Below are 16,653 nucleotides of genomic sequence, written 5' to 3' on the forward strand. Positions count from 1 at the left end.
AGCTGAGAGAGTGCAGTCACAACATCGGGTCTGGACTCAAGTTGCATAGGTGTAGCAAATTTATCAGGTTAGGACTGGCTGGTCACAGTCAATCTGCTGTGCAAATTATTATACAATTGATAATGTGATTTACTATGGATTCACATGAACGGAAATGCCTCAAGGTAGCCATACATCTAGCAATCTTGCAGCCGGGTCGACCACCTGATTCGACAATTTTATCAAATCAGATGAAAATCGGTGCGTAACATGTCCGTCCGATTGATGATGGCAAAATTGGTATACGGCATCGATCGAGCATGCTGGAAAATCTCAGTCAAAAGTGCGCAAATGGGTGTGCCGTGGTAACTGTGTTCCATATATGCGATGAACTCCCGCCTACTATCCCCCCGCCCATGTGTAAAATGCCCCCCATGCGGTGTTACGTCTCACAAGTCCTGCTGGCATGGCTCCCAGTCTGCTCCGCTGACACCTCCGTTACAGAGTACCTGTACCATGCGCACCAGGCATGCGTGACATCACATATGCGCCATGTGTTACAGCACTTGTAACGGAGGTGACTGTGGAGGAGGCCGGAAGTCGTCCCAGCAGGAAAGTTAAGACTTTTCACAGCACAGGCACCGGGGGCCGACATTTTACACTTGGGGGCAGCAGGGCAGGCAGCGTTGCTAGGCCGATTTCTGATTTTTTTTTTTGCTGAAATTATTGGGAATCGGCTTGCGGTGTATGGACAGCCAACAGATCTCTCTTTGACCAGATTCCATCAGAGAGAGATCTGTCCTATGGTTGATCTGTCCATACATCACCTGATATATGGGCACCTTAAAGGACCACTGTCACAGAAATCTTAAAATGAAAAATATATGTAAACATATACAGATAAGTATGTTTCTTCCAGAGTTAAATGAGCCATAAATTACTTTCCTCCTATGCTGCTGTCACTTACAGTAGGTAGTAGAAATCGGAACCGACAGGTTTTGGACAAGCCCATCTCTTCATGGGGGTTCTCAGGGCTGTCTTTATTTTCAAAAGCACTTAGTGAATGGCAGTTGCTCCGTCCAACTGCCCAAAAAAATTATGGTGAGCAGGCCCGGATTAACATCACTGGAGCCTATAGGCACAGATGACCTGGCACCCTAGACTCCGCCCCCATTACCCTACAAACATCCTCCAAACCACACCACAAGTGTGCTGGCTGGCCCAGCTGTCACTTCTCCTACTTCACTTAAGTAGCTAGAGGTGTATTAGGTAGCTAGAGGTGCCCTGACTGAAAAGGAGATCTGGTCAGTGAAATGCTGAGACCCGGATGAGTAACCTCTCATTTACACTCCACTTGGGACTCTGCATAGATAAGGCAGGTGGGAGGCGCTTGAGGAGCAGAGTGAGCCACCTTTCTATCATCAGGCGCCTGTAGGCACGTGCCTACAGTACTTTATGGTAAATCCGGCCCTGATGGTGAGCAGGGAGTTTTTTCAGTAATTGTCTTTATAAAGAAAAAAGGCCATGCTAAGAATCCCCTATGGAGAAATGGACTAGCCCAAAACCTATCAGAAATGTCAGATTTCTACTACTTACTGTAAGTGATAGCAACATAGGAGAAATGTCATTTATGACTCATTTTACTCTGAAAGAAATGTAATTCTTATGTATATGTGTTTACATATACTTTAAATGTTTAGATTTTTGTGACAGTGGTCCTTTAAGTCCTCATACCGACAATTTAGAATCTTCGGCTGTGGTCCTTCTAGACAACGAAACGGCAGGTGCTGCCTGTCCAATTAATGGTGCAGTTTGGTTTAGAAATCACTGGCAGACATTTGCACACACACCACGTGTACCTTGAAATGTGTTGACAGATTGCGTTCAGGGTTGAGTTGATAGGTATTCCCCATCCAAGCACCTGCCAGGTTACACTCACCTCGATCTGGGGACAGGTTTGACTTTTTCGTAGGTGGAGAACTCGGCCTGTCCTTATCTGATGGCTCATAGCGTTTCCTACTTCCTTTATCTGCGCCCTGTAGGAAAAAATATTATATATAAAATATCCATATATATTACACTCAAATATCCTATCAGCCAATTAGATTCAGAGCTGAGAGGCACTAACACTGTAGTAGGGAGAATCTTATCAGTGCTTAAGCAACAACAGATTATAATAGGGAGGCTTAAAGGGGAACTCTGAGCATAATGTACAAATAAGAGAAAAAAAAAAGCAGCAGACATGTCATACCCATCTATGTATAAAGCTGAAAGGAATGTATTGTTATACCTTTATTTGTCTCCCATTTATCTACAGACATTGCAGCACAAAACCAATATGGTTGTGTGCAGAAAAGAGACTTTTGCTAGCAGAAATGATTGTTGTGCGTTTCAACTGACAAATGTGCAGAGCCAGATATTCATTAGACTTACAAGGCTATTGCTTGGTGCCTGGAAGGTGTCTTGGGGCCCCCAGTCACTGCTAGCGAAGCAGGAATAGGCCATCACTGTGACTTAACACTAGAGACCAAGCACTAGGAGTATGTACCTTATGAGACCACTAGAGGCCTCTAGTGTTAGTCATGTGACACACAGCACCCCAGGAGTAAAGAGACAGGGAGAAGGCCCGGGGGTGGAGCAATGACACCAAGAGGAAGCACCAATAAACAAGTGGGAGGAGCTCCGCTGCTGCTTCGGATCAGCCCGAAATCAAACACCAGTAAGGGCACACTCCTGGCACCAATCAAACAAAATCTTCCATTTGGTGTGATCAGCCGAATTGATCAATAAGGAATTGCTCGCATTATCAATTTCTAACAGAATTGCTCAAATAACCCAATTGGACAGATATCATTACAAATATTCACTGCTGTATTGCCATCTTAAGGCAGCGACCTTGCTAGTCCTTTCACTGCCCTGATGAAGGGGCCCTGGTGACTCGAAACATTGGCTTTTTACAGTACTGAGGATTAAACCCTAGCTTCTCAACTACAGGCAGTCCCCTACTTACAAACAACTTTAGTTGCTATGTTTCATACATACAAACAAAATTGTCTCCATGTACAGAACTGTCTTTTTATTGTATAAAACTGATGAAGTTAATGTGTACCAGAGGCAAATTTGGGGGTGGAGGGGGGCATATGGGACACAGAGGCATGTTCCCTGCGCTATGCCATGCCTTTGTATCCTCTCCACACCACTCCCAGCCCACCTGGTCTGTGCTACGCCCCCCCCCCCGAAGTTGCCAACACGCAGTTTATTGGCAATCTATGAGAAAAGGGGATGTTTCTTGCAGGAGAGGCACTCTGAGCGTCTCCTCTCACTGGCCCTTCACCGCCCATCTTCCACCTTCCTGAGCTTCTCTGATGAGAGAGAATTTTTTTTATATCACAAACTTACGCTGGTTCAGGTTCTCTTTAAAAGCAATTGAAAGCACGTTGAAAACAACAAAAAAACTGTTTATATTATATGTCCAAATAAATCATGTATCCTCGTTTCCCTATGTGTAACATAGGACTCAACTTCATGTCAAACAACTTCAACTTACAAACTCCCGCAATGTACCCTGTACGTAGGTAGGGGGTGTCTGTATCCCCGGATTATCAGACATTACTACACTATTCTGGGAGCGATTGATCCTCCTCCCGCAATGTACCCCGTATGTAGGTAGGGGGTGCCTGTATCCCCTGGATTATCAGACATTTATACGCTATTCTGGGAGCGATGGATCCTCCTCACGTTCCTGATCTGTGTGTGGCAAGCTTGATTGTTTTTCCAGGTTTGTCATCGTGTTTATCTCCAGGTTTGCGAGCTGTCATTTTCCTTACTGCAAACTTTCCAGTATTTAGCAGTACCGGCACTCAGGGAACTGTGTGGCCGGCTGCATACCAGACACCGCGGGGTTTCCAGAGCGGCCCTGTGGTTCCCTGTGTTATTCTGCTTGGACAGCAGCCAGAGCTCACTAATCCTGTCCCTCCGCCCACCTTGGTTAATTGTAAATGAGTGATGTCACTTAGATGGGGAGCCTGGGAACTGTGCGGCAGTGAAGGAATTGCAGGAATGCGCTCTAGAGTGCAGCCTTCAAACATTAACGCACTGCTGACAAGTTCCACCAGCACCCCAAACAAAGGAAGCTGTAGGGAGACCATGATGAGCTGTATGCTAGCTTAGAACAATATCATCTGTAACTGTCTCCAACACTTGATCCAGATGATTATTCAGTGTGTGCATGGCGCTTCAGGGACTATTTCCACTGGATGCCGTGTCAGTTTCCGAATCGGACGCAGCACTTGTACTAAAGCCGCAGCAGACTGGGATGTGTGGTATGGAAAACTTAAGCATGTGGTCCAGAATTTCACTGGCATGCTATTAATGGAATAGGCAGCATTTCCCCATGTGATTTGGATGCAGGGAAATGGTGGAAAGCAAACAAGATAAACATATTTGACTGATCCTTAACCACCCTGGCGTTCTGATTAAATCGCCAGGGTGGCTGCGGGAGGGTTTTTTTTAAATAAAAAAAAAACTATTTCATGCAGCCAACTGAAAGTTGGCTGCATGAAAGCCCACTAGAGGGCGCTCCGGAGGCGATCTTCCGATCGCCTCCGGCGGCAAGAAATAACACGGAAGGCCGCAATGAGCGGCCCCCCGTGTTTCGCTTCCCTCGTCGCCATGGCGACGAGCGGAGTGACATCATGGACGTCAGCCGACATCCTGACGTCAGCCGCCTCCGATCCAGCCCTTAGCGCTGGCCGGAACTGTTTGTTCCGGCTACGCTGGGCTCGGGCGGCTGGGGGGACCCTCTTTCGCCGCTGCACGCGGCGGATCGCCGCGCTGCAGCGGCGATCAGGCAGCACACGCGGCTGGCAAAGTGCCGGCTGCGTGTGCTGCTTTTTATTTGGTGGAAATCGGCCCAGCAGGGCCTGAGCGGCAGCCTCTGGCGGTGTTGGACGAGCTGAGCTCGTCCAGACCGCTCAGCAGGTTAAAGGACACCTGAAGTGAGAGGTATCGAGGCGCCATATTTATTTCCTCTTAAACAATACCAGTTACCTGGCAGCTGTGCTGATCTTTTAGGCATCAGTAGATGGCTGACTTGGCTTGAGAGTACATCTCTCATTTGTTGTTTTCCTTATCTATGTGTTTGTAACTGGCTATATGATTCTTCTATAATGCACTTTGCACCCTAGCACTTTATTTATTCATGCCCTGACGACGGCTCTAGTTTTATGAGCCGAAACATGTTGGTTTAGGTGGAGGGTTTCTTTATTTATGTAGAATCTTATCAGCATTTTTTATCTGGTAAGGGGCAGAAACCCCAGGTGACCTAGCTGTATATAGGGTCTCCATGGGGGGGGGATACGCAATTTTTGCTGCCCAACCAGGTACTTGTAAACTAAATAAAGGGGAAAATAAACAAAAAGTTATATACTCAAAGATCATTTTATACTATTGTGAATTAAAAGTTATTTTTTAATATTGTCTCAAAACAGGGTCATAATTGTGTTGATAGTAAAAATCAGACGTGTGTAGTGAGGCATCAGTAGTGTCTGAATAAATTGCCCGGAGCAAGCATGAGGAAAATCTAGTCAAACATCTGACCTGCATGCTTGTTCAGGGTCTATGGCTAAAAGTATTCGAAGCAGAGGATCAGCAGGAGAGCCAGGCAATGTGCATTATTTAAAAGGAAATATGGCAGCCTCCATATCCCTCACCCACGTCAGGTGACCTTTGACTGCAATGCTGTAAAGCAGTCAGCCAACACCAGTTATTCATCTGGTGGCATAATTGTATTATGTATGCTCTTAATTCAAATGATGACATCTAGGATTAAATAATTAAGAACTATATATGCCTCCCCCCCCCCCCCCCCCCACCAAAAAAATAAAATAAAAAAAAATCACTTGATGTCGGGCCACGCTCTCTACCTCTTTGCATGCAGAGTAAGCCCTAGGAGCAGTATTTAGCTCCCTGCTCCAGCGCTGCTCTGGGAGTCTTCCTCCTCTGGGTAGCCACTCGCTCTATGCTGCATATATGACTCTCAATCACAGGACATGCATCCAGAGCTGGCAGTCTGCAAGCATAGAGCTCACGGATTTTGGAAAGAAGAGGAGATCTAACACAGCGCTGGAGCAAGCAAACATAGGACTTGATTCACAAAGCGGTGCTAACTGTTAGCAAGCCTGTGAAAACCCCCTTAGCACGTGTAAACGAGCTTTTCGCGTGCAAAACTTTACGTGCGCACTGCACAGAGCGCTCCGCACGAAGTGCCCATTAAGCCTATGGGACTTAGCGCGCGCATAGGACTTTGTGCTCGTAAAACTTTGCGCGAAGTACTTAGCGCGATGTGATTGAGAAAACCGGTGCTAACCTATTTAGCACCCTGGTTAGCGCGCCTAAAGACTTTAGACGTGCTAAGTAGGTTAGCACCGCATAGTAAATCAAGCCCCTACTCTGCACGTATTCCGTATAGGTGGGAGGAGTGGGCCCTCATAGCCCCCGGGACTAATGTTACACCACTGTTCTACTTTGAATCATTACAGGTCCTCTTCTAGCATTGTCCAACTTCAGTAAGCAAACCTCAGAGTCTGGAGCCGAGCCCGAACCACCATAATTATAACCGTAAGAACAAAAACAAACAATTAGCGCACGTCACCTTGCTCAGCAGAGTCAGCTTAATTTCCTTGTGAGCGCTGAAGCCAGTCTGAGGCGGCAGCACAGGAGGGGGCGGCTGAGAGATGGTTTTGGTACCACTGCTGACAGGTTTGGGGGGCTTCACTGTGGCTTGTTTGGCTGTCTGTGGGGCGGGAGGCTCCCTTGCTCGTTTTTCCTCCTTGGGACGCTGGGTTTCCTTTTTGGTTTTCTCAGAAGGACCTAAAGTGGACAAATAAAATACAGATGATGCAGTTGTATTAATATTGTCTGTTTGCAACTGTAACCCACAAAACAACAAAAAACAAAAAAAAACAAAACACAAAAACAGGTTCCCGCAGACCTGCTAAAGGGGCAGTCACATCAACACCAAATTTTAGCAGTTAACAATTTTCTTCCTGCCACAGGTGCTCTCCCCAGGCTCTTTTAGCCGGGTGCTCCACCTGGCTAATTTTGGTAAGCACCCGGCTGTCATCAACTCGCCTCCTCATCCTATATTGTAAGCAGAGACGTGCAGGCCCTTCATCCCCCATGCCAATAGGCAGCTAAAATCGGGCAGTGGCATGACCATCCTCCAGAGCCCACAGCCAGGCCTCCCTCACAAGTCAATGGTGTGAAGAGGACGATAAGGGTGCAATACAGTGGTCGATTTTTTATCGATATCCAGCCGATTTGATTGAATCTGCTAGAAAGCTATGACCAATCGATTTTCAGCCGTTTCCTGTGTCTTCCCTCAACCACTGGGGATTCTCCCGGCCTCTTCTTTTCCGGGGAGCTAAAGGACTTGGCACAAATGCTAGAGGCCAAATACTAGAGTTCTCTAGTGGTCACATAAGATATGCCTCATGGTGCTCCTAGCATTTGACCTTTAGTGTTTAGCCTCGGTACACACAGCTCTCCAGGAGAGAAGACGGGGAAGCCTGGCGATGACAAGAAGACGTGCTGGTGGATAGGTGAGAGTATTTGCTGCTCCTACACTCTGCATGGCCCGAGAGGCCCTGTGTACAGTGTGTGGAAGATTTGATCAGACAGATCCCTCTCTGATCAGATCATGATCAGTAGTGGCTCTCTGCTTAGGCTCTGGCGGAAATGGCCAAGCCCGATTGTGTCTGCTCTACTGCGTAGGCATATAGGGCTCGCGTCTGAAAGGAGGGCCACTACCGCGCATGTGTGCATCGTGACAAAGAGATCCTCGGGGGGTCCCAGCGCTGGATCCCCCTACTGAGGAGGAAGCGGGACGGCTCTTTAGGATCCAGCGGCTTCCCCCTACCGAGGCAAGAACCCTCCCCCAGGTGCTTTTTTTGTTTCTTTAAACAAAGAAGGATGCAGGGGGAACTTTAGCAGGAAAAATCATTGAAAGATCTGTACATAAACGGTCCATTGAGCGAGCTGATGCTTTTTGATCAGTCATGACCATCTTTCTAAATGCACGAGCATTGTCATACATTGGCCATCCATACCCATTGTTTGTAGCTTCTCTTTAACAGATAGTTACACAATGTTGGTTGGAATGATCGTTCATCAGTTATTTTGACAGATGAAATCCTGCTATGGTTATAGACCTTAAAGGAAAACTAAGATGTCAACATAAAAAGATTTGATACTTACCCGGGGCTTCCTCCAGCCCCATGAGCACCGATGCGCCCCTCACCGTCCTCCCGAGTGCTTCCGTTCTCCTTGTATCGGTCCCGATAATATGACTCAGTCATGCCAGTCAGCTCTTCGGTGCCTGGACAAAAGAGCGGACTGGCACGACTGAGCTAGATTAGCGGGAGATATTGCAGCTGAACGGCGAGGGACGCATTGCTGCGCATGGGTATGGAGGAAGCCCCGGGTAAGTATCAAATCTTTTTATGACGACATCTCAGGCACACTTTAACTGTTGGCTACATCAACCATTTATGGCCAGCTTAAAAGTGACTACTAGCAGGCCTAGCCCCTCAACCTCTGTTGCCTCCTACACTAAAAAAAACAAAAACAAAAAAACGCCTACAGATTTTAGCTTCAGAATAGAAAACTGATATTTGTATCATGAAGTTACCTTTTTCCTTTTCCTTCTTTGGCTGGACAGGCTTTGGCGAGTGGGAGCTGGCAGAGGAGATGGGGCTGGCGAGGTCGGCGTACATGTCTTCGGAATCTGCGCTGCGCACAGAGCTGCTGCTGGACGACACACTGGAGACAGAAGATACGCTGCTTACACTGAGTGACCTGGGGGAAACATGATCACGGTATGACAACTGGGCAGTAACCGTAACACACTTGCTGCTGAATGATCTATGGTAAAACTGAAGCATCCTGGGAAGAGAAAAAAAAAGGTTACTTATCTATGTAGAGGGAAGGCTCTGGTCCCCATAGAGCCTTCTCGGTCCTCTCTCCACCCCCTTCTTCCACCGCTGGCTCCCCTACTGAAACTATTTGGCCAACTGGTTCAATATGCCTCCGGAAAACCCTAGAAAGCTTCAGAAGCACTCGTGACCCCAAGCGCTTTCGAAACCTTCCCAGGACTCCTAGAGGTGGACAGCGTTGGACCGAAAGCATGGAGAGAGGACCGGGGAAGGCTCTATGGGACCCACAGCATTCTCTCTACATAGATGAGTATCTATTTTTTTTTCAGGCCACTTCCTGAAAATTAAAATTTTAACTAGTACAATGGTTTACAACAGGTGAATTACAGGATGTCATGCCAAGCTGGTGGTGAACACTGGGCAACATAGAAGGCTGAACATTTGCCTGCGCTTGTTGCCGCTTCCTCCGAGGCCAAGCAATAGAAGTGCTATGATGAAGCCACTTGATTGCCTTGCGCTCGCTGCCAGTGTGGCATGCGACCGCGCTGTTCATCTACCGATGTAAACAAGAGCTGGATTCCCATGTGCCTTTTGTTTTCTCCAGATTCCATACGATGGTATGATCTTGTCTATGGTCTATGAAGTTACGTATTCCAGAAAACGGATTCTCTTTCTCCTAAGGAGAAAGCTTTAGGCGTCATCAGCCTCCCCCTTCAGCTATTGGATGAGCTAGTTAAAAGTTGGCCAATGGCTGGTGTAGGTCCTGATGTGGGACACCTCCCGTTTGTCCTCCTCTAGACAATTTCAATAGAAGTCAGTGATTGCTCCTCAGGTGATTAAAGAGGAGCATAGCAATATTTGAAGGGGCATTAAGGCGAACCTAAACTTAAAAAAATGACTTCTACTAACACCCCCCCCCCCCATGAAAATCTCATACTGTGCATGTGCAGGACCCTGCTGGAGTTGGGAGCATGATAGAGGATGTGTGCAGCCAGAGTGGTGGAGGCGCAGTGGCCGTCAGCTGGCCCAGACGCCAGAAACAACACTGAGATGCTGCGGGGGACCGGAAAGAAGACCAGGAAGGTTCTATTGGAGATCCAGACCCTTAGCTCTGCATAGGTGAGTATCTAACTTTTTTTTTTTTAGGTTGCTTTAAGTATATTCTTATCTGACACCCATTGCTGTAAGTTTACACTTGTGATGACGCCTACCAGAGATTAAATTTGAGCTTCATACCACTTTTAAGTGACCAGTTTTCTGCTTTCCTGTCTGTGTGAGCCACAAGAAGTCATGTTTCTTGTGCAAATAATAAGCGACACAATAGGCACAAAATAGGAGAGGGAATAGGACCCCTACAGCTGTATGCTGAAGCCAGATCACAGTCACCCAAAATAATTGTTTTTGGATGACAGCATAGGAATGATGGCTGTACAGAGACAATGCTTGGCTATCTGTACTGCAGCTTGTTCTTTTCTACTACAGTAGTAGGGCATGCGAGATCCAATGTGGTGGACTGCTGAAGGGGAGATGAGCAATGCTGGGGAATTCCTGTGCTTAGGCTAGATTTTCACCAGAAGTGATCATGAACAATCCTCTCGTTCCCTGAAAATCTAGCATACGCATGTAGCGTAAGGTGATCAAGGCTTATCCACAAATATACTGAAAATTCAAAGGCCAATCAGTTCCCTCCATGAACCAGCAGGCTGAAACATGTATTTCCTTTTAAACAATGCACATTGCCTGGCTGTCCTGTCGATCCTCCTCCAACCATAGCCCCTGAACAAGCATGAAGGTGAGACGATTCTGACATAAATCTTACAAGATTAGCCCCATACTAATGCAGATCAGGAGCTCTGACTGAAGTGTGACTGGATTAGCTGTATGCTTGTTCAGGTGTGTGATTCAGACACTACAGTAGCCAAACGGATCAGCAGGACAGCCAGGCAACCATTATTGTTAAAGTCAAACAGAAATGGAAGCCTCCATGTCCCTCTCACTTCAAGTTTACCTCAAGTTTTATGACCACCTAAAGTGTACAGACATTTTCCCACATGTGCAGATATTTGAAATAAAGTTTGTAGTTTGGTAGGCCAAAATCATATTTGCATGGCGTCTGCAGAGCTCATACCCTCCCCCCCCACGCCTTCTTCTGGTGTATGTAAGCTCATAAGCTCAAAGGACCTTAGCATATATGCTGTATGGAGAGGAGGGGGGGGGGGGGGTAGGGAATGTAAGCTGCAAGTGCTTGCAGTGGGATCTAACAGCTAGACATAGTTTTCATTCAAGCTGGTTAGCTAATGAGCAGTTCAAGTTGTGATGTACAGTATATACTGTCTGTCCTTGTCGTGTTTTGTTTGTGCCTATTAAGCAACTGTCAAGTCAAATTCCAGTAAATGCAAACTTATTTGGCCAAATAAATGGATTGTGATCACGGACGACCATTTAAGAATATCAAAGTTGCTCTAGAGGGGGGCCCCCCTGTATCAGATTGAAGATAAGCACCTGATTGCTCCCGGAACTATCTAAAATTGGGCTAGGTATCCCTCAAAGCCCTGCCACTTGCAGAATAAATATGAGATAAGACTTCCTATATAAACTTTCACAGCTACGTGTTGACATTCTAAGACAGAGGCACCTAAATATAGAAAGACTTCTGCTGACATTTAGGAGAGGATGTTTTTGAAATGCGTGCAAAGTTCACAGAAGTTCAGAAGACATTAACAACATTCATGGGAGGACCATATTGAGCGTACCTGGACTTCCTGTTGCATTTCCCCATTGTTCCAGGAACCGACGGAAACAGAAGGAAGATATGTTAGTGCAGTAAACATGAATGGCAGGCATAGCGTATTCTATGAGCACATGCTGTATTACAGTAACACAGAACAGACTGGCAGCTTGCCATTCCACCTGTGACTACACCAGGAACTACTACTGGCATGCCTGTCTCTAAAGGTGCCCCATCAATAATAATCAGTGTTCTCCCCAGGCTCAGCCGGGTGCTCCATCTGGCTGGCTTTTGTGAGCACCCGGCTGTCATCGGCTCACCTCCTCCTACGTTGTAAGCAGAGTTGTGTAGAGAAGCACCGGCCCTGCATTCTCTCATTTTGCCCCACCCGGCTACTTTTTCATGCCACCCATGTTCTGTGGGGAGAACACAGAACACTGATAATAATAATAATCCTAACATTTGTATGAAGCTTTTCTCCTGTCGGACTCAAAGTGCTCAAGAGCTGAAGCCACTAAGGGTGCATTCAAGGGGCCACCTTGCATTGTTAGGGAGTCTTGCCTTGAACTCCTTACTGAATAAGTACTGACCCAGCCCTTAACCAGTACACTATTCAGCAACTATAGCACAATTCTTAGTGATTGATCGTACCATTCAGAGGAAAAGAAAAGATTGTACAATATATCATGGAAGCAAGTACACCTCTTACATTTTTGTAAATATTTCATTTTAAGCGAAAGCGCAAGGTCTCTAACGTCCACCAGCTTCATCGTGGAAGAGGATTCCAGTGGCAGCCTGTGACGCTCTAGTGACCTCCATGCCCAAGAGTGATGGAGAATAATGGTGGCACACACAAAAAAAAAATGATACTTTGGGCAGAATATTGACATTCCTCACTTAGGAATGTGCCGAATTTAATCGCATTTAAGCAGACCCACGTATAACCCTTGGTACCCACTTTTCCTTCAGAAACCAGGAAAAAAAAGTAATTGACTTGTGTATAAGCCCCTTCCCCAGTATAGCTCCCTCCACAGTAGCCAGATGTGCCCCCAGTACAAGTCATTGCTTCTCATATCCAGCTGTGCCACAAAGATGATACAGCTATGTCACTAGATGGCGTCATAGATGTGAGACAGTGATTGCCACACAGGAAGAACACTCCATCATTGTACCGCTGGCTGACACGTTGCTGGCACGCGCCGCTCCACAAGCCAGGGGACACAGGTAGTCTTGAGAAACACACACTCTGCACACCATGTTGTAGGGGAAAAATGAGGCTTATACGCGAGTATATACAGTACTCACTTTTGTTGGCAGCAGTTTAGACACTAATCACTGTGTGTCGCGGTATTTTGCATAGCAGTGTAAATTTGTGGTCATATCAATCTTTACACTGACTACCATACATTGCTTCCAATTGTCATATATTCAGTATTGTATTTGCTCCCATACAGTAAACAGGCATAACCATTTAAGTGCTCCCTGGAAGGTGAAGCAAAGTAAAAACTTCAGTTTTGTTTTTTGTCCTTTTTAGAATTTCCATAAATTGTATTTTTTTCCATAAAGGTTATCATGCTGTGGCTAATCTTTGAGAGCTGAGAGGAAACTGAGTTTAGTTCCACTTTAATCGCATCTACCCCTGACTTCAACATGATACTTTCTCTATACAAGCATTATGTGGTTATATGAACCCCTATGTTCAAACATGTCAACATCACCGTGTCTTTCATTCAAATACAGATAACCAGCTATTAGAGCAAGCTGTAAATGCCTTAATATTACATTTCTGATGTTTAGAACTCACTTGAAAAACAACTTTCCATAAAATATTGAAGTAAATTCCTACCTGGCTTTCCTGTTTGCAGATGGAGAGCGAGAAGCGGAGGAAGACCCAGAGGAAAGCGATCCGGACCTAGAGCTGGAGCCGCTGTAGCTGCTGCCGCTGACACTGCCACTCACGGTCCTCCTGAATCAAAATCAGAAGAGTTATAAACACCAGTCAGATTATCTGAATCAAAGGCTTAAGTCATGTACAAATGCCAGATGGCTTGAGGATGCCTCTGCCGTGAATCTGACGTGTGTATGGCAGCCCTGATGCGATACCGAGAGATCGCCTGACTGTCTTGGCTGAGCCCAGGCAGAACCCGTTGTCCTCATCCTTACCTCTCCCATTCCTTGCTGCTCCATTGTGCACCAGCCCATCATTCCTCCCTCTCTCTCTCCATAGATGCAGACCGCGTTGCTAGCCTCTAGGCTACGTGCTCAGTCCCGAACTGTTGCCCAATGGATCATGTCTCAACCCCTAGGGGCAACAGTAGCTGAACTTAAATTTGGACAAAAAGTTACTTACCTCAGTAGAGGGAACCCCCCCTCCACCAAGCTTGCCATTCCAGTGCTGGGCCTTTATGAACCTATTTGACAAGGGCTTGTCCAATAGGTTTGAGTAGCCATGCTGCAAGATGGCCTGCGGCTGCGCAGTAGCATAAAACCTCTCGTACGCGGGCGGCTACTTCTTCCGTTCAGGAGCGGCTCCGTGCTACTGCGGTCTATGGCTAAAAGCATTAGAAGCAGAGGATCAGCAGGACAGCTGATAAAAGAAGATTCTTTTATCTACTTTTAACTACTTTAGGACCAAGGTGATTGAAATCTACGCCCTGTTTTGGTGGTTATTTGGCTGGCAGGGCGTAGATTTCAATCACCGCCGCAGCGCGGATCCGCCATTTTCGTCGCTCCCGCCGATCAACGCTGAATCCCCGCCGTTTCCCATCGCAGCTCACTCGCTCTGCCTGTCTCTATGACGGCAGAGCCATGTGAGGCGGTCAGGAGCAGATTTTATTGGCTCCTGGCCCTGTCTTTCAATGTAAGCAACTCCCATAGGCTTACATTGATAGACACTGGCAGGAGCCAAAGAAAGCGGCTCCTGACCGGCTCACGACTGCCTTCATAGAGACGGTGGAGTGGATGTCCTGAGGATACCGGAGTGCGGGCGGTTGCGCCGTATATGCGGTGATTCGTCAGCATTCCGTTGTTATTGTACCCTCCGTCTCTGGTCCTTAAGGGGGCAGACACCGCTGGTACTTAAGTGGTTAAACAATATGCATTGTTTAAAAGGAAAAAAATATGGCAGCCTCCATATCACTCTCACCTCAGATTTCCTCGGACAACCAATCTATGGATTGTTGCTAGCAACACTGTACAATGCGCGCACACTTTTGTAACTACTGAACTAAATGGAAAGCGTTCTCAACAAAAACAGAATTGAACTGCAGACAAAGTTATGTTTTTATTCTAAATCAAGTGTGGGATTTAAAACGAAAAGTGGTTCAGTAAAGTGGATCAGTTGTATCGGCTGTCTTGGTTCTCCAGCTGGGGAGAGCTTCTCTTGCTTCCAGTCTGACAGGCAGTATATGAAGGGAAAGGTTGACTCTCTGAAAAGTCAGAAATAAGATTGCTGCTCCCCCCCCCCCCCCCCTCCATTCCATTTTCAGTGACATCTAAAAATCTCAAATCAAGCTCAGAAACAAGAGAAAGAGTGATGTAATCTCCCCACCAAGTACACAGAAACTTTACAGGATTTTATCATTCAAGTGTCCAAAATGAATGGCAGGTGCCAGGCTAGAAACAGTGTTGGATATTACCCAGGCTAGGTTTGTCAAACTTACCTCCTGGGCGGAGCTTTCCTCTTTGTTTCCTTAGCTCTTCCAATCCTATTTTCCCCAGGTTTGGGAGGTTCCGGCAGGACTTTTGGAGGTTTCGGAGGGGCGGCTGTGGCAGCGGCTGGAGGAGGTGGAAGAGGAGGAGCTTTCTTCACAATTGGTTTGTCTCTGGAAAAAAAAATAAAAAACATTATGGGGTGGGCTTCAAGGGGTGACAGAATGATTTCAGGTGTGTTTAGTGTACAGCCTTATGACAGTACCAGAGCTTGCACGGAGGTGGAACTGCAAATCTGTGTGAAAGCTGTGCATGATAGCTTAAAAGCTTGTATATGTCAAAAATGAAAATTAGGGAGTTGAACGTTTTCTTTTTGTGACCTGTAGGTTCTCAATCCAATTTACATTTTAAATCTGTGATGGACACAGGAAGTCTTGTCCTCTGCATTGATTTTCCTCAGTGTACGCAACAATGACTGTTGGTTCCCAGAAATATTTTTTTTTCTATTTTTTTACACCGACGTCACTTGACTAGAGGTGGTGAAAAAACAGCGGCTACAAATAGCCACTGCAGGAAAAAAAGAGAGAAACAAATAGAAAAATAGTGGCTACAAATACACACTACAGCAGGGGGGGGGGGGGGGGGGGGGGGGGGGGTCCAGAAATCTTTTTGGCTGAGAGAGCCATAAACATCACATATTTTAACCACTTCGCCTCCCTGGGGTTTTCCCCCTAAAAAAAACAGAACAATTATCTGCATTTCACACTCCTCCCATTCATTTGCCAATATCTTTATCACTACTTATCATACATAAATGATCTATACCTTGTTTTTTTCCGCCACCAATTAGGCTTTCTTTGGGTGGTACTTTTTGCTAAGAATTATATTTTCTATGCATTTTAAAGGGAACAAGGGTAAAAAAAAATGAAAACAAGTCATTATTTCCCAGTTTTCAGCCATTATAGTTTGAAAATAAATGTTGCTGCTGTAAGTTAAACCCACACATTTTATTTTTCCATTCGATCTGGTTATTTCACCATTTAAAATTCAATCCTAGTACAATGTATGATGACAATAAATTATTTGGAAATAAAATGCATTTTTTCATTTTGTGTCCGATTTTTATTTAGTTATTTTTTTCCTCCTTTATAATTCGATCCTCCCCCCAGTTAGCCAGATGTGCACCTACATATTCCTCCCTCCCCCATAGTTGGTCATATGTGCCTCTGGATCCCCCCCCCCAGGCCTTAGTACCCCTCTCCCCCAGATAGCCAGATAGTGTGGTATATTTATCTATTCCCCCCCCCAAGCTGTCTGGATGTGTCTATTCCCCCCCCACCCTCCATAGCCAGGTGTGTGTGC

At 46.1% G+C, this 16,653-nt stretch overlaps 1 protein-coding gene across 1 annotated transcript in view; it reads right to left on the minus strand.

Moving 5' to 3' along the window:
* The window catches only part of ZC3H18 (zinc finger CCCH-type containing 18), a 223,538-nt gene that overhangs the window by 19,646 nt on the left and 187,239 nt on the right, over positions 1-16,653 (minus strand). The window contains exons 13-18 of the mRNA XM_068260368.1: positions 15,303-15,464; positions 13,487-13,606; positions 11,666-11,674; positions 8,669-8,835; positions 6,632-6,849; positions 1,919-2,015 (exon numbers count right to left, since the gene is read on the minus strand). Coding sequence (XP_068116469.1) covers positions 1,919-2,015; positions 6,632-6,849; positions 8,669-8,835; positions 11,666-11,674; positions 13,487-13,606; positions 15,303-15,464 — 773 coding nt within the window. The remainder of the gene's footprint in view (positions 1-1,918; positions 2,016-6,631; positions 6,850-8,668; positions 8,836-11,665; positions 11,675-13,486; positions 13,607-15,302; positions 15,465-16,653) is intronic.

The sequence above is a fragment of the Hyperolius riggenbachi genome, chromosome 11 (assembly GCF_040937935.1).
Source record: "Hyperolius riggenbachi isolate aHypRig1 chromosome 11, aHypRig1.pri, whole genome shotgun sequence".
In the NCBI taxonomy this organism is placed as follows: domain Eukaryota; kingdom Metazoa; phylum Chordata; class Amphibia; order Anura; family Hyperoliidae; genus Hyperolius; species Hyperolius riggenbachi.